The sequence below is a fragment of the Misgurnus anguillicaudatus genome, chromosome 21 (genome assembly GCF_027580225.2).
Source record: "Misgurnus anguillicaudatus chromosome 21, ASM2758022v2, whole genome shotgun sequence".
Classification (NCBI taxonomy): Eukaryota; Metazoa; Chordata; class Actinopteri; order Cypriniformes; family Cobitidae; genus Misgurnus; species Misgurnus anguillicaudatus.
This window is the reverse complement of record NC_073357.2, coordinates 2,470,001-2,497,210: the sequence shown is the minus strand read 5'-3', so window position 1 is coordinate 2,497,210 and position 27,210 is coordinate 2,470,001. Positions and strand designations below refer to the sequence as shown.

General features: G+C 36.7%; 1 protein-coding gene across 2 annotated transcripts in view; it reads left to right on the top strand.

The window, feature by feature from the left end:
• Positions 1 to 27,210, top strand: part of LOC129415948 (phospholipid-transporting ATPase ABCA1) — a 194,639-nt gene that overhangs the window by 34,759 nt on the left and 132,670 nt on the right. For both annotated transcript variants that reach the window (XM_073859698.1, XM_073859697.1), the window contains exons 3-11: positions 1,929 to 2,022; positions 2,134 to 2,275; positions 5,314 to 5,441; positions 9,125 to 9,252; positions 9,719 to 9,913; positions 14,280 to 14,366; positions 17,214 to 17,421; positions 20,765 to 20,904; positions 24,509 to 24,625. In XM_073859698.1, the coding sequence (XP_073715799.1) occupies positions 1,929 to 2,022; positions 2,134 to 2,275; positions 5,314 to 5,441; positions 9,125 to 9,252; positions 9,719 to 9,913; positions 14,280 to 14,366; positions 17,214 to 17,421; positions 20,765 to 20,904; positions 24,509 to 24,625 (1,239 nt within the window). The remainder of the gene's footprint in view (positions 1 to 1,928; positions 2,023 to 2,133; positions 2,276 to 5,313; positions 5,442 to 9,124; positions 9,253 to 9,718; positions 9,914 to 14,279; positions 14,367 to 17,213; positions 17,422 to 20,764; positions 20,905 to 24,508; positions 24,626 to 27,210) is intronic.

Sequence of the window (27,210 nt, the reverse complement as noted above, 5' to 3'; positions counted from 1 at the left end):
ATTGCATGTGCCAGCACGCAACAGCGAACAATCCAAAATATACAGACTTAAATTAGGCCAGGCCAGAATTCACCTTTATAAAAAAAAATTAAAAACATAATAAAGTCAGAATCAAGTAACAAGGTGCAGAAGTAATGTGAACAAAATGCCTAAAGTTCAGGGGAACAAAACACAAGCCACAGATAGTTAAATCAGATAATCCTGAGTGATCTATAAAATAAAATAAAATAAAATAAAATAAAATAAAATAAAATAAATAAAATAAAATAAAATAAAATAAAATAAAATAAAATAAAATAAAATAAAATAAAATAAAATAAAATAAAATAAAATAAAATAAAATAAAATAAAATAAAATAAAATAAAATAAAATAAAATAAAAAAATAAAATAAAGAAATTATTAAAATAATTAAAGTATAGCCAGAATTGCCAACTTTGCCGAAACAAAGAGACAACTGCTTCGCAGTGGTTTATTAAACTTTTTCCCATACTGACGTGTAGCCCTGTCACGGAGGTTGTTGAATTTATTCACACACATTAAAAATATTTATGAAAAGCTACTTTTTCACATATTATTAGCGTTATCATAATATGTTGTATATTAATATATTGTTGTTATCAGATAATGTTGACCCTTATATTGAATGATCCTCATTTCATAACACATCGAATCTTCGACTATTTGGGGTAAATATGTAAACTAAACCGGTTTACCAAAATGAAACTATGATTCAGCATTATACTGAACATTTATAAAGACGATGATTTAAAAATCCTCTCTCTCTTTCTCTCTCTCTCTCTCTCTCTCTCTCTCTATTTCAATTTCAATGTAATGTGCTTTATTGCATGACAAGTGTTACAATGTATTGTCAAAGCATTAACAGTGAATATAGAACATATGAAAACAAATGATATACATGAAAAAAAAAAAAATATATATATATATATATATATATATATATATATATATATATATATATACTGTATATATATATATATATATATATATATATATATATATATATAAATACATATACATACATATACTACACATACATATACTACACATACATATATATACATACATATATACACATACATATATATATATATATATATATATATATATATATATATATATATATATATATACATATATATACATATATATACATATATATACATATATATACATATATATATATATATATATATATATATATATATACAAAAAAAATACATTATAGAAATCTCTCTCTCTCTCTCTCTCTCTCGGACTCTATCATCTGATGTGATCTAGTATTCTCTCTTATTCTGCCTGCAGTCTTCTACAGTATAAATAATGTAAGAGACAGAAGAGAGTTTCTCATTCAGAGGCCTGTAAGGTCTTTACACAACACACTCACACACACATGCAGCTGTACTGCGTCAAACCAGAGACCTCACGTCATCTACAGTACAGATCAGGACTCTTTCCCTTTCATTAGTGCAGCGTTTGACAGAAGTATGGACTACAGTCATGTACACTAAATAACGGTGCTTGTTGAAACGTTTGGGTGGTTCATTCGAGTTGTTCCTCTTGTTTGATGATTGAGTCTTAGACTACAAGATGTGCAGAATTGGCATGCAGGCTTGTTGTTTGTGCACATGTTTGTGTTGTCCATGGATTTTGTGACATCATCAGTGATGAGGCTGTGATTTGTCTGCTAGGGTTTCACTCGGGTACATAAATGTTTGTAGGAGGTGTTTAAGGCGGTTGATATAATTGTGCCGATGTTTCAGAAGTGCAATAACAGAAGCAGAGACACATGAAGGCATCTATTCAGAGCTAGTGAGGTGAAGCTAATGGAGAACGCAAATGTGAAATGAATTGTGTTACTACTGAGAGCAATGTTATAATGAGTCTCTCTTTCTCTCCTTGTTTAAGGTGCGTTTGGTGGTGGAGTTGATTTGGCCTTTGTTTTTGTTCTTTATTCTTGTGGCGGTCAGATCCACCAATCAGCCTGTTTACAAAGGAGAGTGTAAGTACAATACAGCTTGACTCAGCGGCTTCATATCAATGTATCTGCGTTTGCTGAATGATCATTTGTGCACATGCGAACAATAATACTATTTCTATTTCATCCTTTCAGGCCACTACCCCAATAAACCCCTCCCTTCGGCGGGCGTGTTGCCATGGCTACAGGGCATGATGTGTAACATTCAGAACCCGTGTGTGAATCACCCGACACCAGGTGAAGCACCGGGGCAGGTGAACAACTTCAATGACTCGAAGTAAGTGTCACAGAGTACAACCACAATGACTGTAGCTGCGTTTCCATTAACCTTCAAAGTGCACAAATTGAAAATACATCAATTGCACAAAAAACTCGCAAACATGGCAAAAAAGGTTTTTACGCTCGAATTAGGCGTTTTTCAGGCAATTCGGAAAAGGTGTATTCTGCAAAACGGCAATGGAAATTTATTTGCATTTTCTGGTCAACTGATGCAAGTAAGTCACATAATTATTATTTGAAGATGATGCGGTATGCAGGGTTTAAATTGGGCCGGGGCCGTCCGGGGCTAAGCTCCGGCACATAAGCTGAAGGTCTCGCTCTGCTCGTGCCAGTGTACCCGCTGCGCTTGTGCGTGTGTACTCGCTGCGCTGGTGCATGTGCACTGACGCGAAGGGAATAATGTGTTTCCATTCATTATGAGGCATACTCACCAACGCAAGTTCAACGATTTGCGTGAGTAGATTACATACAAAGTCAATGCAAAGACGCAATCAGACGCGTCCCCGCACGGGGCGATGCAAATGACGCGAATTGGGCGGCGCAATTGCCGCAGAAACACGCGCTTTTCCTTTTAAACGCGTCTTCGCGCAAGTTATACAACTCGAGCGAATAAACTCAGGAACTTCAAGAACGGCTTTCACACAGGATCATTTGACATTGTAGAGACCGAGAGAGAGAGAGAGCGTGAGAGAGAGGTAATAATGGTGCCCACGTTGAGGAAACTTAATAGAAGACTAGAAACGTGTTAAGGACTAAAGTATGTATGTCACTCATCTAATTACAGTATGTTAACTGGATAACACTTCATATAACTCATTGTATAGTTTAATACATTTATGTATTTTGATTACACAAATCAAACCTTACGATTGTTTTAGTTGCTGACCAGCATAGGGAATCTCTATTGCTAATTTATTAGACATGTTGATAAAACAGTACTGTGTGTTGTACTTTTTCTTGTTAATTTAATCTTTTTGGGTAGCCTATCTTATAGAATTATTCAAGGAGGTTGATTCCTTTTACTTAATTTAAAGTTTGATCAATTGTGCATAATGACATGTGCAACAAATGGATATAGGGTGTCAAACTCATAGATTTGCATAATTTAAAATTCAGACGCTCTTTATGAAATATTTGTGGTCAATCTCTGGCACAGATTTAAAGTTGAAACTTATCAAATCCTATCAGAGGTCCAGAATGTCATTAAAACACACCAGTAGCTTTGCTGTCATCAGTATTAAAATTGTTACCCCTTAAAGTACCCTCCCCGCAGAGCCCCCCCACATAACAAATCCCAATTTAACCCCTGGCGGTATGTACTAAAACCTCCCAGAAACACCTAAACATGTGTCTGCTCATAATGTTTGGATAACACTTCTGCATCTCTTTTGATTTTAAGGGGTCATATTATGAGATTTTTTTAAGATGTAAAATAAATCTTTTGTGTCCCCAGTGTGTATGTGAAGTTTTAGCTCAAAATATCATATAGATAATTTATTATAACATGTTAAAATTGCCACTTTGTAAGTGTGAGCAAAAATGTGCTGTTTTTGGGTGTGTCCTTTAAAATGCAAATGAGCTAATAATGCAAACACTGATCACCATAATGGTGGTTTGTTAAAATTGAAACTTAATTGTGCTGTCAATTATTTTCTCTCTCTCTCTCTCTCTCTCTCTCTCTCTCTGCACTAAATGGCAGTTGCTGTGGTTGGATAGTGCAGATTAAGGGGCGGTATTATTTATACACGCATCAATTTTATTTCTAACGGTACGATGCATCAATGCCACACATAAAATATCGATATGATTTACTTTAATTTTGAGACTTTCCACATCCTCATTCCTTGACGTAACATACTGTAACATTTTCGCCAAAGTGCACATTTTTGTCTGCTAGCATTAGCAAGTGAATGCAATGCAGCAGCAAAGCGGTTGTAGTGGCAAAACACTGCGAAAGACAGAAAATATGAGCTTGTGTTTAGCACTGCAAGTGATATTGTCCATGCAAAACGCAATGTCCTCTCTCCTGAACATTTTGATCAGTTACACTTGGCATTAACATGCATTTTCGTTGATCGGATCACAAGTGGATGACGCTAAAGATATATGTAAACGGTGTTCAAAAGGTTTTGAGCTCGTCCTCCTTCGACCACTTTCAACCACATTCAGATGTAGTCAAAAACCCTTTCGATCGCTTTGCTTTTGTAGTGTAAACGCATATGTGGTTGAATGTGTTCGAACAGCCACATGCGACCGCCTTCTCTCCGCCTATTTATCTAATCTGAGGTACTAAACACAATGTTTTATGTGTTTTCTGACTTCTGGCGCGAACACACGGTGTACAGCGCTATTTTTAGCCTTTCATTGATTAAAATAAAGTGTCTGATCTCCGCGTAGTTTCATTTTGCAAGCGTGTGAAAGTTGCTCTGAAATATTAGAGAAAGCTTTAACATATGCATGTACAAAACACTGTACAGCATGTTTACTTACAATACAAGCAGCAGACTCAAATACGAGACGGATTTAAATACCAAAATGATGTTTGATGAAAACACATTTTATCTTAATACCAAGTGTGAACAGCCCCTTAGATCTGAAGTTGTGTGACAGATTAAATGCTTAAATAAATTAATTTATTTTTCAATTTAATAAATTTTTTTTCTACAATTTGTGATTGTCACTATTGCACATTTTGGCACAAAATACTGAACGACTTCATAAGCTTGATTTTATGTGACAAGTTGACCCTCATTATTTATATTTCTTTATTTAAAAAGTGTATTTTTTGTTAATTTGTTGTTGTAAATGTTCCAAGTGGGACAGAGATTTTTCCATTTTTTAAAGAGTTTAATTAAATGTTCATGTTATATATTTTGGTTGCATTTGTAAGTTACTAAAAATTTAACAGCTTAACTAGACACGTAATAAATTTATTGAATTGAATCGTAATTGGATTGAAGAAGTGTTTGATGTATCGCAGCTAGTGACAGATATTCACACGTGCTTGTGTAAAAGATGTTGTTTATGTTTGTTTAGGGTCTCAAAGGTTTTGATTGAGGTTCAGTCACTCCTGGCAGACCCCACCCTCTTCAACAGCATCAAACTACTGGCTGGAGACATCAGCCAATGGGCTTCACTCCTGCAGAATGCCAATCCAAACAGTGGTAAATATCTCTTTAACTGTTACCACCATTATAATGTTTAATAAATGGATATAGGTGTTCAATCTATTACAAAGTTTAAATGATTATCATCATTTAGCAATGGTTACAGACGTGGCTCAGCCATGCGTTTTGTAATCGCTTGTTGTGTATGTGTAGAAATCCTTGTTGAATTCCTTTCTGCTAATTAAAGTTCATTCCCCGCTATTTCTCCACAATGACCCACCCTTACCGAAGACAGACGATGCCTCTTCAGGGTCGGCTGACAGCGGCGCCCGTGCGATTTACAGCCGTGCTTTTCATTCGACGGGGCGGGTCGTATATCTGGCTGGTTTGCCGTTGTTTGTTGGTACCGTTTAGTCTAATGATATTCAGATTTGAGAGGAAACTCATTTGCAAATAGGCTGAGGTGCGTCGTGTTGTCGGGACACGGTCACAGACGAAAGCGCATTTGCATTCCGGGGTCTTGAACTTGTATTATACAAGATTAAATTCATCAGGAGATCTAAGGGGAAGTAATTAACTCACACCGTTGCCAGATACACCGAGACGAAGGGTCGTCGCGCCGCTCGAAAAAACGACCAATCGGCACGAGCTCGAAACGAAACGGCCAATCGGAGCGCAAGGAGCGTGAGGTGACTCGACGGCAGGCGGATGATGGAAGTGTAAGGTGACGACTTCAATCTGTCTCAAACAGAGCTTGGCGTGTGTGAATATTCAGTAATTCTTCAGTGTCTGAATGGATTGCCGATGTGATATCACACAGATTCACAGAGCTCTGAGGTGTAATTAGAGCTCTTTACATCCGAGCCGGGTCAGGTTTCCATACTCAAACAAATCCAAGCATTCACAGGAATGAAAACACTTTTCTCTGGGGGGCAGCGAGACCTTCATCAGGGCCGGGATATGCAAACACGCAAGCCTTCATGTCCCTAATTGGCTTTCATAGTGTGTGCGAGGTTTGTAGTCGCATGAGGACGAAGATGTGTGTTTCATTATAGCTAAATGAGTCTTTAACAGGCTAACACATGTTTAATAAGCCTCATACTCTCCATCATTGGCGTAGGCCACTCACCACACTAAAGCGTGACACGCCACAACTGCTTATACAGTTTGAGATGTGAAACCCACCCGAGTGGCTCATGGAAATTTCATGTCATGATATCAAGGTGTTGTGGTCGGTTGGCAGGACGTCACAGTGCCATAGCAAAGATTATTTGTATACAAGGCTTGGGTTTCCTTAATGTTTTAATGCCTGAAGTGTGATTCATATAGACCAGGACAGCTACAAACTCATACAGGGGGTGGGGTTTCATTGTTGTTTTTCATAATAATCGAAACAATATGTAAGATTTACTTTGTAGAAATTCATACGAATTAGCCAACTCGTAGAATATTTATTAATTCCTGAGGATCAGGCTGGACATAACCTCAAGAGACAGATATTAAACCCGAGTTTGACCATGTGATGTTCAAGTAAATGATGTAAACCATATACTCTAAAAATGGCTGCACTAAAAAAAATTATTCTTTCAATTTCCTTAAATTTTTTAAGGTAAGTGGTTGCAATCAATTTAATTAAGCTACATTTAAACGAAAGTTTTTGTTTTTCTATTTTTTTTTTTCGTTTAAATGTAGCTAAAGAAATTGATTGCGACCACTTACATTAAAAAAATTGAGTAAATTGAATGAATAATTTTTTTCAGGGTGGGTTATATTTAACCCATAATGGTTAAATATTAGACAAAACACCACTGGGTTAAAATTGACCCAATGCCGGGTTGTTATAACCCAACTGCTGGGTTATTATAACCCATCGTGGCATAAAACAACCCAACATTGGTAAATTTTTAGCCCAGCATGTTTTTTTGCACAATATTTACCATTACGGGTTAATAATAATCCAATAATTTTTTTAAGTGTAGGTACCTGTACCAATTTCTTTTTTCGCCGGTGGATGCTGGACACAATGTCACGCAATGTTTAAGTTGCTTAGCAACATCAGACGCTACAGGAGCGCCCAAGGATGAGAAAAGCACGCCGTTGTATTTTTCACACGATTTTAGACACGAAATTTGAAGCTCCCTTATTCAGCTTATTCATCAAAGCATTGAAGATATTACAAATCATGGGGTCCACCAATCAGAGAGGCACTCGAATATATCTGACATTTTTCCGTGGGTGCTCAGCCATTTTGGTATGGACTTTCACGGGATTAGCACCTACTGTATGATGTAAACATTCAAACTTCTGAGAGTTGCTGTTCAGCCCAGTCTCACGAAATTTCGTTATATAGTCACGTAAATTTTTTATTCTTTTTCCGTGATATTATCATGAATTTCCGTGTTTTTTCGTGATCGTGTAACGAATTCCTGTTTTGTGTGATTGTCACGTATTGGATACTCAACTGTTTTGTCTTATTTTCTTACCATTGTCGCTTCGGTTTAGGGTAAGATTTACATAAAATGACATGCCTACCCAAACCAAACTCTAACCCTAACGCCAGGCGACATATAAACAAATAAATCAGAAAAAATAGTATAAACCAATATATAAAGTGACATTCTAATGCAAGAACCAAATCTAACCATAAACCGAACCGAAAATGGTTTAAAAATCGGAAAAAGCAGTTGAGTAACCAATACGTGATAATCACACAAAAACAGGAATTTGTTATATGATCACGAAAAAATACGGAAATTCGTGATAATTAGGGATGCACCGAATCCGAATACCGAATCCTATTCCCACCTTATTCCATTAACACAGTAAAACACATTAATGAAGTTAACAACGTCCACAGCAGTGTATTTTTCATTTTATTTGATTTTAACTCTAAAAAAAAGGATAGGCAACATTATGCCAGGATGACAAGTGGGAAAAACGATTTTGACAATTACCATAAGCCTATGCATAATGAAAGCGATGCGATGCGTTAGTTTTTTCCAGGTGCGTCCACGAAATGTGAACCGCCCCTAAGGCTCACCGAAAAAAAACGCTTATCTCCACGTCAGCATCCGATGTGTGTAATCAACGGTCGCGTGAAGTTGACCAGCGTAGCGCAAGCCTAAGATTTGGCCGAATCCGAACCCCGTCAAAAAGCCCAGTATTTGTCCGAATCCGAATCCTGGATTCGGTGCATCCCTAGTGATAATATCACGAAAAAGGAATCAAACATATACGTGACTATATCACGAAACCTTGTGAGACTGGGTAGTGCTGTCCGTGTGGACAAACAGATTGAGAAAATGTGTCGGAGCCAATGGTGTAGTGTCTAGTGCCCCGACATGTGGTGCTTTCGCACTTTCGGCGACCCGAGTTTTGTGGTCATTTGCCGATCCCATACCCCGTTCTCTCCTCCCTGTTCTTTCCTGTCCTCACTAAACTCACTGTTAAATAAAGGCAAAAACTGGCCAAAAAATATAACTAAAAAAAACCCTCAGAAGTGAGAACAATTTTATGACGTCATGTGTTTTCAACTGATGTCAGATAGTTCAGTATATACGTGACTAGTGTATTCAGACACATCTTGCACACATGGTGTTACACGTGCATCCTGAAATCCAGACAATTTTTAATGGATTTTTATTTAATTACGCCAGAAAATGTCCATTGCTGCTATAATAAACTGACCAAACCCTAGACGTCAATGTTCCCTGGTAAACTCTTTTCTCTTTCTCTCTCAGGTCAATCCATTCCACTGCGCAGTTTGCTGCGAAACAACGAGACGTTCACAGAATATCTGATGACCAGCTTGAACGTGTCGAACACAACAGCAGCAAACCTGACGAGAGTGAAGGTTCGACTCGGACAGGTACGTCATCTTCAGAGAGACAGAAAGATAAAGAGACACCGTTTGTTTTAGTGCAGGCTGCAAACTAATCGATATCTTGTAATGAAAAAGCTTCTGAGAGTCCAAACGTGTCTGCAGGAACTTAACGACTCATGGCGATTCATACGTATTTTACGAGGGGGGCTAATTTCGTACAACCACATTCGTATATTTATGTACGAATTGCTTTTGTCTTTGTGACGTTGGGGTTATGGGTAGGGTTTCATTATTGCTTTTTATGATAATTATATGTTTTTGTACGATTCATTTTTAAGTAGCCAACTCCTATGTGCAAATTCTTGTGAGATCAGGCTGAACTTCACGCACATGATAGCAAAATATTTAAACAAAAGCCTTAGGGGCTAGATTTACAATCAGTGAATGTGAAGACGATGATGTTATGTCACAGTTCATGAGTTTAAAACCGTTTCTCTCTGTCTGTCTGCAGATATCGACGTTGTCAGGTGGAGGTGATTTACGCTCGGTGCTCTGCAACTCATCTGTTGACCAAATCCTAGAGTTTATTTCCCCCGATCAAAAAGAGCAGTTCAACAACATCACATGCTCTTTAACAGCAAATCAGTTTCGACAAACCACGCAGGCTTTCATGCAGAACCTCGACAACATGAAACTATTAACTGCTGTGAGTAAATGTCCATACAGTTAAAATGAAATAAAACCTTTATGTAGAAAATTAATCACTGATGTGAAATGTTTTATAACTTTCTGTGAAGCAGCTGCATGGTAAATTCTTAACATCCAAAACTTAGTAATAACAAATATTTATGGGAGTAAAAAAGGACACGGCAGTCTATCAATTTTAAAATCTGAGATTCACCACTGCATTTGGTGCGCAAACATACTGCCGAAACGCACAAAAATGAGCACAAATGGGCAGCTGTAATTGAGGCTTTTGGTGATTGTGTAATTGTTTTCACTAATTAATTGCGCAGCCCTAGTTCTCAAACTTTTCGGTGTGCACCCCCAAATAAAAATCATGACATAAAACAATCTTAAACTTAGATTTTGAATTAACCAAAACATATTAAATGACACAATGGCTACACTGCAAAAAATTACTTTCTTACGTAGTATATTTTTCTTCAGTAGAAATATCTAAAAATTCTTAAATCAAGATGTATTGTCTTGATGAGCTGATGACCTAAGAAAATAAGTCTAGTTTTTAGACAAAAATATCAAATTTAATTGCTTTTGTGCATTAAACAAACAAAAAAATAATAATAATCTGCCAATGGGGTAAGCAAAAAAATCTGGAACATTTTATTGAAACACTACATTCAAGAAAAATTCAAGAAAAAATTCTTACCCCATTGGCAGATTTTTTTTTGCTTGTTTTATGCACAAAATCACTTAAATTTGATATTTTTGGTCTAAAAACTAGACTTATTTTCTTGGGTCGTTTTGCTCATCAAGAAAAGCATCTTAATTTAAGAATTTTTAGATATTTTTACTGAAAACAAGACAAAAATACTAAGCAATTTTTTATGGAAATTATTTTTTGCAGTGTAAACCTTGTAGAAAGACTTCCAAGAAGAGTTAAAACTGTTATAGCTGCAAAGGGTGGGCCAACTCCATATTAAACCCTATGGATTAAGAGTGAGATGTCATTCAGGTTCATGTGCATATAAAGGCAGATGTCCCAAATCTTTTGGCAATATAGTGTACATTCTACATAATCCAAACCAAACATCTGTGCAAGCACACAGCCAGGGTTGCCAGATTCAGATATCAAAACCATCCCAATGGACATTCAAAACTAGCCCAAATGCATCCCAAAAAGACTATTCACAGCCCAAATACCAATAACTAATCAATGAAATCCTTGCAGAAAACTTACTGAAACAGTTTAACGGCGCACTCACATGGGCCGTCAGCGTTAACGCTTCCCATTCACTTTTAATGGGTGACGTCATGCGTTGCCGAACTGAATTGTGGATCCGTCGGCGCCGTGTCAGTGACGTTGCTCGTGGCAGAAGTTGAAAATTTCTCAACTTTTCAAGCGGCAACGCGTGCGTCAGCCAATCAGATCGTCTTATGCAAATTACCTAGACAGAGCCAGCCAATTACGTTTATGGAAGAACGGAGCATGTGTAGCGGGCACTGTGATTGGCTGTTGGCCACGCTTCAGACAAGCCTTCCGTTAAGCGTTAACGCTTACGCCCGTGTGAATGCGCCGTAAAAGTAGTCCAAATCTGAAGTAGAGGACTTGGCAACGCAAGTGCACACAGCATCTCTCGTCAAGTTCGCGCTTTATCTCTGGATAAATGTAAAAGTCAAAGTTAAGTTAGAGAAAGTTGTTCTTAATACGTTTTTATATATAGGCAATGACAACACACTTTTCTTAAGGGTTAGGGTTAGGTTAGGGTTAATGCTATTTTATTGCTTTATTTAATGTTATGAAAGCTGCAGGATACAGTGCATGATCCCATTACCTTATTAATGCGTGTTGCCATTGCCTTCCTATTGCATTTTACTTGAAGGGGTGTTCATAAGACTGACATGACACCATCATAATCATGACATAAACATGAACGAGATTTTATGCACATTTATGACAACTGTCATTAAGTGTCATTTGTTTAATTATGTCATTTTTAATGTAAAGATGACATTGCTTGAGATATATTTGTTATGACAACTTGACATAAACCAATACATCATTACTTGTCATAAATATGTCATAAACATGACATAGCAGAATAGTTATCAAACTTAAGAAACTACTTAGCTTTATGGGTTAACATTACATTAAACTGTCTTTCAAATGTCATGTAAAAGTGTTAATACTATGTCAACATATGGACCCCAATGCTGCATGGCTTAACCCATTATTGTACTGTTTTTTGGGTGAATTGGTCTCCAAATGCAATAAAAATAATTTTATCAATTTTAATTATTCTAATTATTATTATTGGATGATTGATTTTATTTATTAAACACATTGAGGAAACTTTATTCTTTGAAAAAGCATTTTGAACTGAAGAATATTCATGACACTGTAATAAAACTACTTGACATAGAATTAACACTTAATAACATTTTAATGACAAATTATATTTGTACTTTAATGACAAATTATATTTGCACCACTCTAGTTGAGGTCAAGAAAAATATTAATGATGCAGTTATAAAACTATATGACAGAGTATTAACACTTAATGACATTTTAATGACAGGTTTAATTTGTATAGCTGGTAAAAAGTGGTTAGATGTTGTCTTGGTAATGTCACATTGTCATGACAAAGACATCTCAAACAATGTCTTCACCACCCCTTTCAATACGATCCAAATTTGAATCCAACCGACCTCAATCGTATTGATTATAATGTTTAAATAAAAGCTTTTCAATCTGATTGAGCCATCAATACCATTACAAACAGATTATTTGGTTGCATATAAACGCACCTAGTGTAGTGCCGTAGTTATGCTGAATTCATGTATTTTATAAAATGTCATAAAACTCGGGCCCCCATGCACCATCTTACACCCCCCTCGCCTCTGTTTGAGAACCACTGAGAATCTTTTTAAAGTCAAGTCCCAAAGCAGGAGTTGCAGCTTTGTATTCATCTGAGCCACATAATGCGGGAAAGATTTAAAGTGTCTGGCTGGGTTTGGTATTTTATGACCTCATTCATTGGACACAGGTGAACTGTGAGGATTTGTATTCTCTCTCTCTCTCTGTGTGTTCATTCTCTCGAGTGTCTGCTTTTCGATGATGATTTTGCAGTAATGCGAAATGTTTAGGGTGCACATGTTCTGTTTAAAACCGTATCTGCTGTTTTGAACTCTAAAACACTTAACCTCGTAACACTGTTTTCTCCCTGAAAATGTAATTTTTTACTCTCTCCGAGAGAAAGCACTCAGCAGCCCTTGTGAAATAAAGCCATTACAAGAAATGAAGCTGCAGTGTGGGACTGAGGCACAGAGACCGGGGTTCAGTCCACGTCAACATTTTAAGCTTCCTATGTTGATAAAAACATGCATATCTCCTGCTTTCACTGGACTGATCGTTAAAAAAACATAAAGTGCATCTTTACATTCAAAATTAGCAACGTGTACTGTATGCCTCAGCATGTTTCCAATTACATCATTTGCAATTAATCGACGTAATGCTGAATATGATTATCCAAACAAAAAGTAAACGAACTCTCTTTAACTCGGTTTCGTGCATGCTCAGCGCAAAGAGTGTGCGCGCAATCTAAGGCGACCTCTGTAATGCATTGGGTTTTATTGTAGTAATAAAAGTCAGTTATTCAATTCAGTGCGTAAAATTGTCTTTTTTAATTCGTGCATCGATGGATTTTTACACCCCTAATTGTTACTTTGCTTTTTATGCTTCATCACATCACCCTGCGTTAGTTGTCACACTGTAGCACATACTGTATTGTCCCATCATGCATTTATGGTACATGTGCTTAATTAGAGATTTAAAAATGAATATTATGTATTACGCGTGAAATGAATGTTCATGCGCTTCAAACTCACTCCACGTTGAAATGTCAGATTTCTCAAACAAATCGAGGAAAACAGCCTGCCGATGGCTTATTTCACTGCACATTTAACACAGCGCGTACCTCGTGATGGTGCAGATGTCACCAGTAAAATTGGGAGCAGAATAAATGCACAACATACTGAGTAAAGAGAAGCGCTTTGCCGTGTAATCCCATCTGCGCGCGCACACACTTTTCCCTCTATAGTGTGCTAAAGTAATGATGATTGAGCGTATGGAGGTCAGATAGATAGATGTGGAGATAGCGCTGGCCGAGAGGACATGGAATGAGCTTTATTAAGGTTGTTTTAACTGCATGACATTCTGACTCAGGAAGAATAAGCCCAGAGAAATTAATGACCTTTATAGATTTAACTGCTCTTAGCTTCACTTCAGTTATATGGTCTTAATCTTTGGCTCCATGAAGCAGTGCCCGTGTAAAACACTATTAAGCTCAGCAGAAATGGCTAATACTGAAAATGATTTCTTTCTGCTCCAGCTTCCATTAGCGCTGGGTTTGAACCGACTGGAGGCCAGCGCGCTCATGACTCAAACCAGCGCTCACATCGCTCCTCTGATGATGGGGGTGAGTTCACTTCACTCTTTCCTTCTTTTAAACATCTAGGACACTTTCCCATAAAAGTTTGAAAAGCATTTTGGTTTAAAAAGTGATGTTTTCATAAACTATCTTCTTACTTAAAAAAAAACACATCACATGTCATACTGTATGTTTAGCTGTGTCGGTAACACTTTACAATAAGGTTGTATTTGTTAACAATTAGTAAATGCATTAACTAACAATGAACAACACTTCTACAGAATTTATTCATCTTAGTTCACATTATATGCATGGTGCTTATTCATCTGTCTGGCTAGCGACTAAACTGACCTAGCTTGTGAAAAATAAAAATGTTTCACCTTTCAAAAGATTAAGGGCGACAGTGAGCAGTTGTGTGGGAAGAGTTTAAAGTTAGATAAGTCTATGCATAACCTTTTCTCTATCTGACCCACCAGCCGTTAGCCTAGCTTAGCACAAAGACTGGAAGTAAATGGCTTCAGCTAGCATACTGCTCTCAATAAGTGACAAAATAATGTTGTAAGTATATAAATCACAACACATGAATATGAAAATCTTGCCGTTATTTTGTCACTTACTGGGAGCAGTATGCTAACTGGAGCTATTTACTTCCAGTCTTTGTGCTAAGCTAGGCTAGCGGTGGGTGCGTCAGACAGAGTTACGCCACGCACGGAGATGAAAAAAGTATGTATGGACTTATCTAACTCTGGAGGATACGGCGAATAAGCTAAAGCCCCAAAAAGTCAACGTGTTCCTTTTAAGGATCTATAGCTAACATATTGATGTATGCATTCATTTTACGCAGTAACGTTCGCTCAGTGTAATGGTTGATATGCTTTAGCTATGATTTAAACTAAGGTAACTTACTGGTTATTTATATTGTTTGTTATCAAAAATAATCTACTCTAGTGTGACTCTGTTGTTATTGATTCTATGTGGAAGTTACAGGGGAGACTTCACAAGAATTTTTTAAGATGTAAAATAAATGTTGTGTCTCCAGAGTATGTATGCGAAGTTATAGCTCAAAATAATTTATTATAGCATGATAAAATTGCCCCTTTGTAGGTGTGAGCAAAAATGTGCCGTTTGTGGGTGTGCCTTTTAAAAAGCAAATTACCTGATAATAATGCAAACACTGATCACCATAATAGTAGTTTGTTGAAACTCAATTGTGCTGTCAAAACATTATTTTCTCTCTCTGCACTAAATGGCAGTGCCGTGGTTGGATAGTGCAGATTAAGGGACGGTATTATTATATAAGATAGCCAAATTTGCCCTATTTTTTGTCACATGCTTTCAGAGAATGGTTTACGAAAACTAAGTTAAAGGGTTGATCTTTTTTCACATTTTCTAGGTTAATAGAAGCACATATGACCCAATTATAGCAGTTAAACATGAAAAAGGTTTGCTTTTTATGGTATGCCCCCTTTAAGTTTGGGCCACAAAATCTGTTTGTAAACCCTGAAACCATCTATAATAGACGAAAATCAGTTGGCAAGGCGAGTAGTATGTCCGAATTTATAGTATTCGAAAAAAACAGTAGGTGACAAGTACCTGGATGACCTTCCACTTTCTGCAAGATTTTAAAGTGCGCATTTGATGGACGAACAAAGAAGAAGGAGAGGCGTAGTCATATAAAAAAATGTCAGAAAGTGGTAACATGTAAATACATAAGGAAAACAGTTGTTCATTGTGGTAACATCATCCAAGTTAATGTCTCATCAACATGTATTTAGAGATGTAGTACGTCCAAATTTCATTCATCTATATTTATACTATGTATAGAGTTTAGTGTTTTAACGGTTGATGCGTAGGTTCTCCATCTAATCACAGTATTTGATTTTGGATGCAGGGTATTATGTAAAAAAAAACATTTTTTTTTTCCACTGGTAGTCTTTAGAGCTGCAGTAGTGCTTTATATAAAACCTGCATGCTGTGGAAATTAATATTTTTTTACTAAATCAAACCTTGCAAAGTTGCTATTTCTCTTAGATCTGGTTAGTTTGTTCAAGGTTAAGAAATATTTTAATGGAAAATTTTATGAAAGAAATGAATGTGTATTGCGAATGTATTTCTGGAATCTATGGTTGGGAAAGTCTTGCGCTCAGTAATACAAACATCTAGTTCTGTGAAGTCAGTTTGTATAAATATGATGACATATAATGTACCATTTCATTTGATATTATAGCTGTCATCTCAATTCACAGTTGTGTAAACTATTGTTAAATGAAACCGAAACATAGTTGGAACTTATGTTTGTGATTTGATTATGACGGTGCTATTTTGATCTGTGATGGCTTTAGCCAGCTTACCCATCGGGTGAACAGATGGATTTATATTGCACAGACGCTGTGAACTAGACACGCTTTGCATTCATTAATAACTTCAGATGATTATTTCTTAAGGGGTTGCCAAATATAAAGTTTAGGTGGTCTCTTGAAAGACATTAATTTGGACTCCAAATTGGTGATTTATTCATGATAAATCAATGTTTGACATGTGGGTTTGTATATTTTTATAAAACTGTCAGGTTTGCTCTGGTGGGGCTGCGGACAGCAGGAAAATATTGAAATAATCAAAAGCAACTAAATGGATGTAGTGTAAATGCATAGTTTGCGTGACAGAATAAACAGGGTTATCAACTTTAAATAAGTTAAAGTAAATGCTTCTAGATATTTGAAAGTGGTTGAGTAAAGAATATTTTTGTTTATTTTATTATTACAAATTACACCACCAATGTGTTTTGGTAGTGTGTTGCCGATCTGGGACCTGAAAGAAACCAGTTTAGAATTACTTAGCTATTTTTGTATATGTGGTTATTGTTTTGTAATATGTTTCCTTTTTTGTCCCACACAGATGTCTAGTTTCCAGATGTCAGCATTGCTGAATGTTGCAGATGGTTTAAACTTCAAGTCCGATCCGTTCGGCAGCATCAATTTGCTGATGTGTGGATCAGGCTTTAATTCAACATCCAGCAACACCAGCAGATCCGCGGTCAACACAACTCAACCGAGCACAAGTGCGGCAACAACAGAAAACATCAACACGACCAACACAAACAGCAGTAAGATCTCATTCTGAATCAAACTTTTTAGATGTTCAACACAGCTTTAAAGGTGCATTGTGTAAAAAGTATAAAGACCTTACATTTATTACCTTAGAATGAGCCGTTTTTATCTCCGCGGGTCCCCCTACATGAAAGTCGCCGGGATGTTTCTACAGTAGCCCTAAACGGACAAACTGCTCTACATGATCTTTACGTTGTCTCAGATGATGATGTGTTTGTTCTGTGGTGGCCACCGTAGCTTCTCTATGCGTTTTGAAAGTGAGGGGTGAGCAGTGAACTGAGCCATTGGTTGCAATTCACAATATCACCACTAGATGCCGCTAAAATCTACACACTGCACCTTTAATGTGACACAAAGTATTAAAGATGAAATTAGAGTTTGGTTCCAAAACGCAATAAATCCATTTTAAGTAATTTGGGTAAAAACGTGTTTTCTATACCAATGAAGTGACAAGATGAAAATAACTTTTTTTCTGTTAGAAACTTTCACATAGCATCTTTAGGTTATAAAAACATAAAAAATTCAAATCCTTAATTCGCAGTGGCGGCTTGTGACTTCTTTTTTTGAAGCTCACGATGCGAAGTTCGTCACAACATGTATGTAGCTTGTCATGTGTGTGGTTCGTCATTTCAAAATATGTGTTCTGCGCTTTGAGAGATCGTGTGTGCATCACGTGTCATGCCAAAATAAGTGCCAGCTGCCTTGAACTTGAACTTGAAAGGAGACGCTCGCGTGTGCCAGATCTCATGCATAATCAGAGTTTACTGTTAAGGGAGTGTCTTGCGTGTATTAAGGGAACGCAAACGTCTCTTTTATCATAAACTGTTTTGACGCGTCTCCCGCAGGCACTTATTTTGACAAAACACGTGATGCACACAGGATCTCTCCACACGCATGACACATATTTTGGAAAAGGGAACCACACACGTGACAATCTGAACACTTATTATGAATTAGCGAATCCTCGGAAGTGCAGTCACGAGCCGCCACTGATAATTCGATTTTTAAGGATTTATTATATAAACGCCAAATGCAATTGCAAGTGTTTTTTCAAATTCGATGAATTCGATATTTAAATGTGCATTCATCTTTGCCATGTTATATTCATTTAGTTGACTAGTGGTATACAGTGATTAAAAAAAATAAACATTCATGACATTAACCAAAACACTTACTTTGTCATATTAAGAACACTGTCATTTCTGCTGTTATACTTGACGTTGTCGCTTAACACTTTTCACAGCGATCAGCTGTAAAATGTTTTGGTCCTGCTCGATTTTCATTGACTGAGTCAAATTATGGAAAGTTTTTCATAAGATCACCTGGGGTCATTTTGTTAGCATGACAGAAGCTTGATGTTGTCCGGAAAACAAACAACAGCCAGAATTTTTTTTTAATTATTAGATTTTGATGGCTTACGTTTCTTTCCCGCCAAAGAAAACCACCACAGGTTTATCACTGCCATTAAGGTATTATTTAGTTTTTGTTTGTTTGTTGATCACGAAGTATAAAGTAGATGATGAAAACTAGGATTTGGTGTATTCAAAACGGTGGCATTATTGTTTACAATGCGTGGAATGGTGCGCTGTGATTGGTTGAGCGGATTTCTCTCATTCTGGAGAGAAGGAGGACTGGCGTTTATCGCGTTTTGGGAAACAGGGAGAAAAGTTGACAGAATAACACGGCGGATATTGTATTTTGTGTAAAAAAAAAGGAATTTACTAATACTGACCAGATACAATACTGATTTTGGCAGTAGCTACTTTTAAATGGCGTTTATTGCATTTTGGAACCAAACTCTTCAAATCATGAAGAGTATGGCTTGATTTTATTCCACAGGATTTGGTTGAATGGTTATAAATGGTCTATGATATTACCGGTGCATTTGACTTTACCTTGGATGATCTTATTTTTCATCAGCATAGAAGAAATGTTGTTTTGAAATCCATGATAAAAGCTTGCATTACGATGAAAGATTATAAAAAATCTATATTTTTCCTTTAGAAAAAAAGCGTTTTAGAGCAGAGCAAGACCTTGAGCTTTCTTTAACCACTTTATGCATGTATGTGAACATCGAAGCTTTTAGCCAGTTTCACGTGTCATTGTGCTTGATTTCACTCTTACAGTAGTCATTTCTGACAGGTTTGCTCGAGGTCACAGATGCTGCGGTTTGTGTGTTTGTTTCCAGTGTCTGTTGTGTTTGTTATGAGCTAAATATCAGAGGTTCATCTGTTGGGTTGTTTTGTTAATTATCTTCTCTTTGAAACTCAAGTAAACAGGATTGACTGTTCCTCTCAGAATGATGCTCAGCCCTGCTGTGGCTTTCCCTTCTTTTAACACCACAAATCACAAAAAGCATGCTCCCTTTTTCTTTTAATGGCTTTCAGGCCCTGTTTGCATGCTAATGGGTCTCTCTCTCTTTCTCTCTGAATTCCCATTTCTGGGATTGTACACAAGTGTCTATGGGAATCGTGTGTCAGTCTTAAGAGCTGTGGGAATGCAGATAACTAAACCTCTTGCCTCTACGTATTATAACCTCAGTCATACCATGGATTGTTTAGGTGGTACCATGGTATTCATTGAAATACTGTCCGTTTGAATTACCCTGTGGTAGTTGGCAGTGTCTATATCAAAGTACCACAGTATTACCATCTGATGTCATCAGTGTACCACAGCCGTAGTATTCCTCAAACAAGTTTAGCGATTATTTAGCAATGAACATCAGTGGTGTTTGTTTGGAGTTTGTAATGGCATCAGTGTGTTTATGTCAGAGTGATTTCTGTTCATCGTGAGGTTTTGAGCAGATCTGATTTCATTCGAGTCCGATGCAGGGGAATCAGTCTGCGTTCAGCAGCGGTTTGGGATCTGTCCCGGTTGGGCACAAGAGTGAAGGAGGTGATTTGTCTTACCGTGATGCGTTTATTTTATTCTGCATTTATTTTTAGAAGGTTCTGATCAATTTCTGCAACGAACGGACGAATGAAATAGTAAAGAAACAAGAATTTTATTTACATTGACCTGATCATTAAATCACTGCGCTAGCAGGTAACCCATAAAAACGCGGTCGCCCTGGACGGTCCGGTCTGAACTGAGGTCTGCGGCTCTGCGCCAGGTTTAAAGTGACACGTAAGGTCTTGTGTACTGGGACATAGTGTCAGATCATAGTGAGATCATTGCTGCTGTACAGGGAAAACACAGTGCGGTGATTTATGTTCAATCTGTACTGTGGGAATGCAAGTTTAAGGGTTAGATTTGAGTCTCTGAATATAAACTTAAATGTGTTTGTGTCCAGACTTTTCAGCTTATTTGATTGCTCTTCTTCTTTGTTTTTTTTTTTAGGTGATTTCTGTACGAACTTGACAAACACATTACAGAGCTCATCCGCCATGCGTTTGTTCTGGAGTACCTTCCGTCCGTTCCTACAGGGAAAAATCCTTTACACTCCTAACACAACTGTTACACAGGAAATCATTAAAGAGGTACACACCCACGCACGCACGCACGCACGCACGCACGCACGCACGCACGCACGCACGCACGCACGCACGCACGCACGCACGCACGCACGCACGCACGCACGCACGCACGCACGCACGCACGCACGCACTCACTCACACACACACACACACACACACACACACACACACACACACACACACACACAAACACACACACAAACACACACACACACACACACAGAGGAGGCTACTGGACTGGGATTAAGTGAGTAATGAGAATAAATGTCTACAAAACCAGCACAGAAATAAATGTGAATACACTATGGGGCGATTTCCCGGATAGGGGTTAGCTTAAACCAGGACTAGGCCTTAGTTTGATTAGAAAATATAACTAGTTTTAACAAAGATGCCTTACTAAAAACAAAGGGCACTGATGTATTTTCAGATATGTCAGTGTAAGTTGTTTTCAATTTGGACAGCTCTTAACATTTATTTTAGTCTAGGACTAGTTTAATCCCTGTCCTGGAAACTGCCCCTAAGAGAAGAAGAAAAGTTAGAAGTCTAAAAAATGCTGGGTACCCTACTGAAAAATCCACCTAAGACCAGCATAAGCTGGTGAGCTGGTTTTAGCTAGTCTCCCAGCTTGGTTTTAGCTGGTTTTGCTTGTGTAGCAAGCTGGTCTAGCTGTGTTTTGGTCACTTTATAAGCTGGTCTAGCAGGCTGGAAGGACCAGCGTAAACCACCTTGTGCCACCTTAAACCAGCTGAAACCAGCTACCAGTTTATGCTGGTCTTAGTTGGATTTTTCAGTAGGGTAAGCAATCCCAACGCTATGATACGACATTAGCATTCGAAAAATTTCAGATAATGCATTTATTACCAATATATTGAGCATCTGTTTTTATTTTGCTAAACAATTGTAGATTGCAGACATAAAAAAAAGATCGGTCCATACTCATGTTTTCCATTTTAAATGAGGAAAAATGCATGCATTATGGATGTGACAAAAAAAGGACACAAAGTAATTGGAAGACGACATACTTTGTAGTAATTCTGTGAATTAAAAGGAACAAACCAGAAGCAATAATACCCAACAAATCGAGAAGGGATGGCTCTTCAAAGATCATTTAATATTTATTTTAATAAATGTTTACATTTGATTTTTGATTTGATTTGTTTATTTGCACATTTAAAATACAACTTTAATAAATCCATAAAAGGAAACAACAGAAAAAAAAGCAAAAAAAAAAAAAAATACTGTGCGGGAGAGAGTGAGAAGACCCTAAGGTCTTATAAAACCACCTCCCCGAAATCTCATTAAATGAAACATAATATTACATGATCAAACAAGACAATATAATCAATACATAAATCAATTTAATATAACAATATATAAAATGTAATATATATGCACTTGAGGAAAAAACAACGTTGTGAATGTGACATTTCTTTATCATGGAAGTGACAATTCTGATATGCATGGGATTTAACTCACCAAATATTGACATCTGAGATATCAGTACTTTGCAAAACTTTTCTTTTCAAGATAAGGTTGACTTGCATGATATTGCCCAGGTTATTTTTAACCCAGTGGTGGGTCAAAAAGAGACAAACCAAGCCATTGGGTTAAATTTCATCTGGATGTTTATGTTTATATTTGACCCTACAATGGGTTAAAATGACCCAGCATTGGTTACCCTAAACACCCTAAACATTGAACCTGATTTAAATTTTAGTTTACATGTACATTCATATAAACCGAACCAAAACTCTGCGCAAGCGCCAACCTTATCTCACGAATTTCCGTGTTATAGTCACTGAATATTTTGCTCATTTATTGTTGTTATTGTCATGGATCTCCACATTTTTCCGTGTCCATACCACGCACTTTCATTTCCGTGTCAGTTTCACGTATTGGTTGTTCAATTGTTTTTTTTCTTACAATTTTTGCGCGGGTTTGGGGTTAGAACGACTTTCTGTAACTTAATGACATCCTAACCCAAACCCAACTCTAACACCAAACATCAGGTGACAATTGTTTAAAAATCTAGAAAAAAATAGTATAAACCAATAATTAAAGTGACATCCTAACCCAAACCCCAAATCTCACCCCAAACCCACGCGAAAATAATAAGAAAATAGGAAAAAACAATTGGAGGAACCAATATATGAAACTGACACGGAAAAGAAAGTCCGTGGTACGGAGACGAAAAATGCGGAGATTTGTGACAATGACACGGAAAAATGAGCAATATATTCCTTGACTATAGACGGTTTCAGCAATAACAACATAAACAAGCGGCTGTCGCGGTCCGCACGTAACTTTCGGTAAACTCCGCTAAGAATAAATAAAAACAAAGTTCTTTAAACGTAGTTTATTTATATAACAAGCAAAAAAACAACAAATAGCTTATCTAGGAAACCAAAACATTTGTTATATTCAACGGGGCATTTGTTCAAGAGATCAGTTTAGCAACTAGTCAGACCATCAAAAAACAAAACCGGAAGTAAAGTTCAGATCCAGAGGTGTATGGTGTCAGCACACGTGTGTCCGATAAAAAAGCCGCCTATACCAAGGAACTTTGTGAGATCATGTTGGCAAGCACACAGCCAGGGTTGCCAGATTCATGTATCAAAACCATCCCAATGGACATTCAGAACTAGCCCAAATGCATTCCAATGACAGCCCAAATACCAACAACAAATGATTGAAATCATTTAACCTGAAGAAAAAAATTAGCTCGCTGAAACAAGTTTAAAGTTTAAAAGTAGCCCAAAAAGCAGAGAACTTGGCAACGCAGTGCACAGCATCTCTCATCGAGTTCACGCTTTATCTCTGAATAAATGTACAAAGTTGAGTTGGGTTTTCAGATATAGGCCAAAAAAACACACTTTTCGAAAGGCATGACGCTATTTTATTATGAAAGACATGAACGCGGTGTGAACCCATTACATTAGTAAAGTGTGTTGCCATGTTTCTGTGATGAGAATCGTGTGATATGTAAATTAGAGGTAAATATAAGACGTGAACTTGAACACAATTCTTCATGTGCACCAGATATTTTTGCATCCGATACTACGATTCACGCGTTTACATGCATACTTTTCAACTGATGATCGGATTACAGATTGGACTACACCACCCCTTCAATACAATTGAAATTTGCATTCAAACGATCTCAATCGTATTGATTAAGGTGTTTACATGAAGACTTTTCAATACAATTGAGCCAACAATTACAGTAGATTACAAACTGATTATTTGGTTGCATGTTAAAACAACTGGTTGGGTTCGGCCTTTTTTGATCCAATGATGGGTTGAAAATATCCCAGCATTTTTAAAGTGTAGCTTGTGTCTAGGGCTTCAGTGATATTTTATATCAGATAAGCATTGCATGTTGTAACATGTTTGCATTCTTGTCAAGTCTTAATTCAAATCTCTATATAAGTTCAGTTACATCAGCATCTGAAGGGACAAGAGAAACATTTCAAATATTGATTTATGAGTATAAAATAATTTATGTAGTTCCCCCCGAGTGCTCCATTCATGTATCATCTCAGGTTTGAAGGTATTGTGCAGAGAAGTCTCGGGCATCCTCATGGATTTAATGTAATTCTTTCATCAGGCCAACCGTACGTTTGATGCTCTGGCTAAAGTGGGCGATTTGGCGGATTTGTGGCTGCAAAACCAAGCGGAGATCTGGGATTTTTTCGACAACGGCACGCAGATCAACACGCTAAGGGTGAGTTCTTTTTCTATACCTTTACATCAAACAACCCCAGCGGTTAATATTCACTATTTCATCAGGATTTCACTGACAGATACCCAGGTCATATCTTGCATTTTGAATGTAATTCCATGCCCATTATTGTTATGGATGAGTCACCTCTGTCAAGAATCGAAAAAAGTCTCTCACTCTCATGAACGAGGATTGACGCAAAAGGTATTAAAAATTCACAGGTGTGTGTGCACGAGAGAGTTTACGGCCCCTCCTCTGCGATGGGCCGCATGAAAGGAGAAGGTAATTATGGGTAAGTGCAGGATCATTTTCACCAACAGCAGGAGAGGGATTAACCAGCCGCACACCTTCAGACAATCCCTCCATCACTTCATTACCCTCCTCACTCGCTCGCTCGATCTATTACTTTAAATGAGCTCAGATATAGAGATGAGGATAGACGAGTGTGGATGAAGGGATGGAGTGAAAAAGAAATGATGTGTGCTTTGACCTCGACCTTTACACAGAAGTTCAGGACTATTTCTCATCGACTGCACCAAAACGTAGCTATACAGGCATTATTTTAAGGAAACATAGATACCCTATCCTCAACTATGTTCCTCACTCTAGATTACTTGCAGGATTGTTAGTTTCATGCAACGTCAACAACAATGACTTTCTTTCTGTGTATTTTTTGTGTAATGCTGCTCTGTACCTGTTGTGGAAATCCCAAAAACACCGAAAAGCCAAACGCCGACGTGTTCACAGCATCTTCCAGAGGCACACACAACTTGATGAATTTTAAAAATGCATCAAAAACTACAAAAAATTCTAATATTTGAAATAATATTTATTTTAATGTCCTTAATCCATAAAAAATCCATAAATTATCAAAATGTATCACTAAAGTAGTGATGTTGAGCAGTTGGCCACATCCAGTAAAATGAATGGGTCTCTATGGGCGTATCTGCTGGTCGAAGTGATTTATTTCCTAAACACCAAATGGCTGAATTCAACACATAACATCTAGACCAATATCTAAAAACAATTTAAATCAAATTTAGATCATAATTAATGTAAATTTTTCATAAAATGTTATGCTTTTTAGGCAAGCTAATGGCGTAGTTCAGGAATTGAGTGATAAACAGGTATAAAAGTACTTTATATCTCCCAAAACACAGCATTAATGTATAGATTGGAAGTAAATGAAAAAATATATATTATTTGTATCATTAAAAATTTATTATTTTTTGTAATCACTCTTTTAATCTCTGGGGTCATTTTTACCCCCACGAAACTATAACGTATACGGGAAAATCAGGGCTTATGAGAGTTAAGAGTTGGTTAATTCATATTAATTGGTACTTAAGTGATTCATACAAAAACATACAATTATTATAAAAAAAAAAAACTCAACCTACCCCACACGTCACAGGGGCAAAAGCAAACCGTACAAAAATGTAAGAATGTGATAGTACTAATTCATACGATGTATCCAGCTCATAATATACGTATGAATTGCCATGAAATAGCGTTAGGATGACGAGTGCCCAGTTTGAACCGATAATGTCAATGCATCATGCAAAATTTCTGCTGAAGTTGAAATTTTTCAACTTGCGCAGAAGACGCATTTGAGGCGTTCATGACAAATGCGCCGCCCAGTTCATTCACATCGCTATTTGCGTCTTTGAATTGACTTTTGCATTGTACACACCATAACTTTAACCCTAAACATGTACACTACAAAAAATGACTTTCTTAGTATTTTTGTCTTGTTTTCAGTAAAAATATCTAAAAATTCTTAAATTAAGATGTATTTTCTTGAAAAATAAAATTATTTTTGGAAATAATTTGAAAATTATTCTTGGAAAATAAGTGTAGTTTTTACACAAAAACTATAAACTTAAAGGGAATTAGTGCTTAAAACAAGCAAAAAATCTGCCAATGGACTAAGATATATTTTTTTAAAAAGTTAACTTTTTTCAAAAACAATTAATTCAAGAAAATGTTTCTTATTCCATTGGCAGATTTTTTTTTGCTTGTTTTAAGCACTAATTCGCTTTAAGTTTATATTTTTTGTCTAAAAACTAGACTTATTTTCCTAGGTCATTTTGCTCAAGAAAATACATCTTATTTAAGAGTTTTTAGATATTTTTACTGAAAGTTAGTGTTTAAGGAAAATGTTCAAGATTTTTTGGCTTACCCCATTGGTAGATTTTTTTTTGCTTTTTTTATGCACAAAATCACTTAAATTTGATATTTTTGGTCCAAAAACTAGACCCACCCTCCCGGGTCATTTTGCTCATCAACAAAAAGCATCTTAATTTAAGAATTTTTAGATATTTCTACTGAAAACAAGACAAAAATCTTGTTTTTTATCTCGTCAAATAAGAGAAAACATTTGCATTAAAAAACTTGTTCCTGATGAGTTTTTATGTTAATATGCAATACCACGATTATCCAATTCATAAAAAAGGAAGCAAATTTGTTTTTATTAATTTTACATTGTATGTTTTGATAATCGTTCTGAATCTGATCTCTAACAAAATTCCTTCACAAAAAATGCAATATTTCAGCTTTTTGCTAAAAATGTATTTTTAAAGAAAATG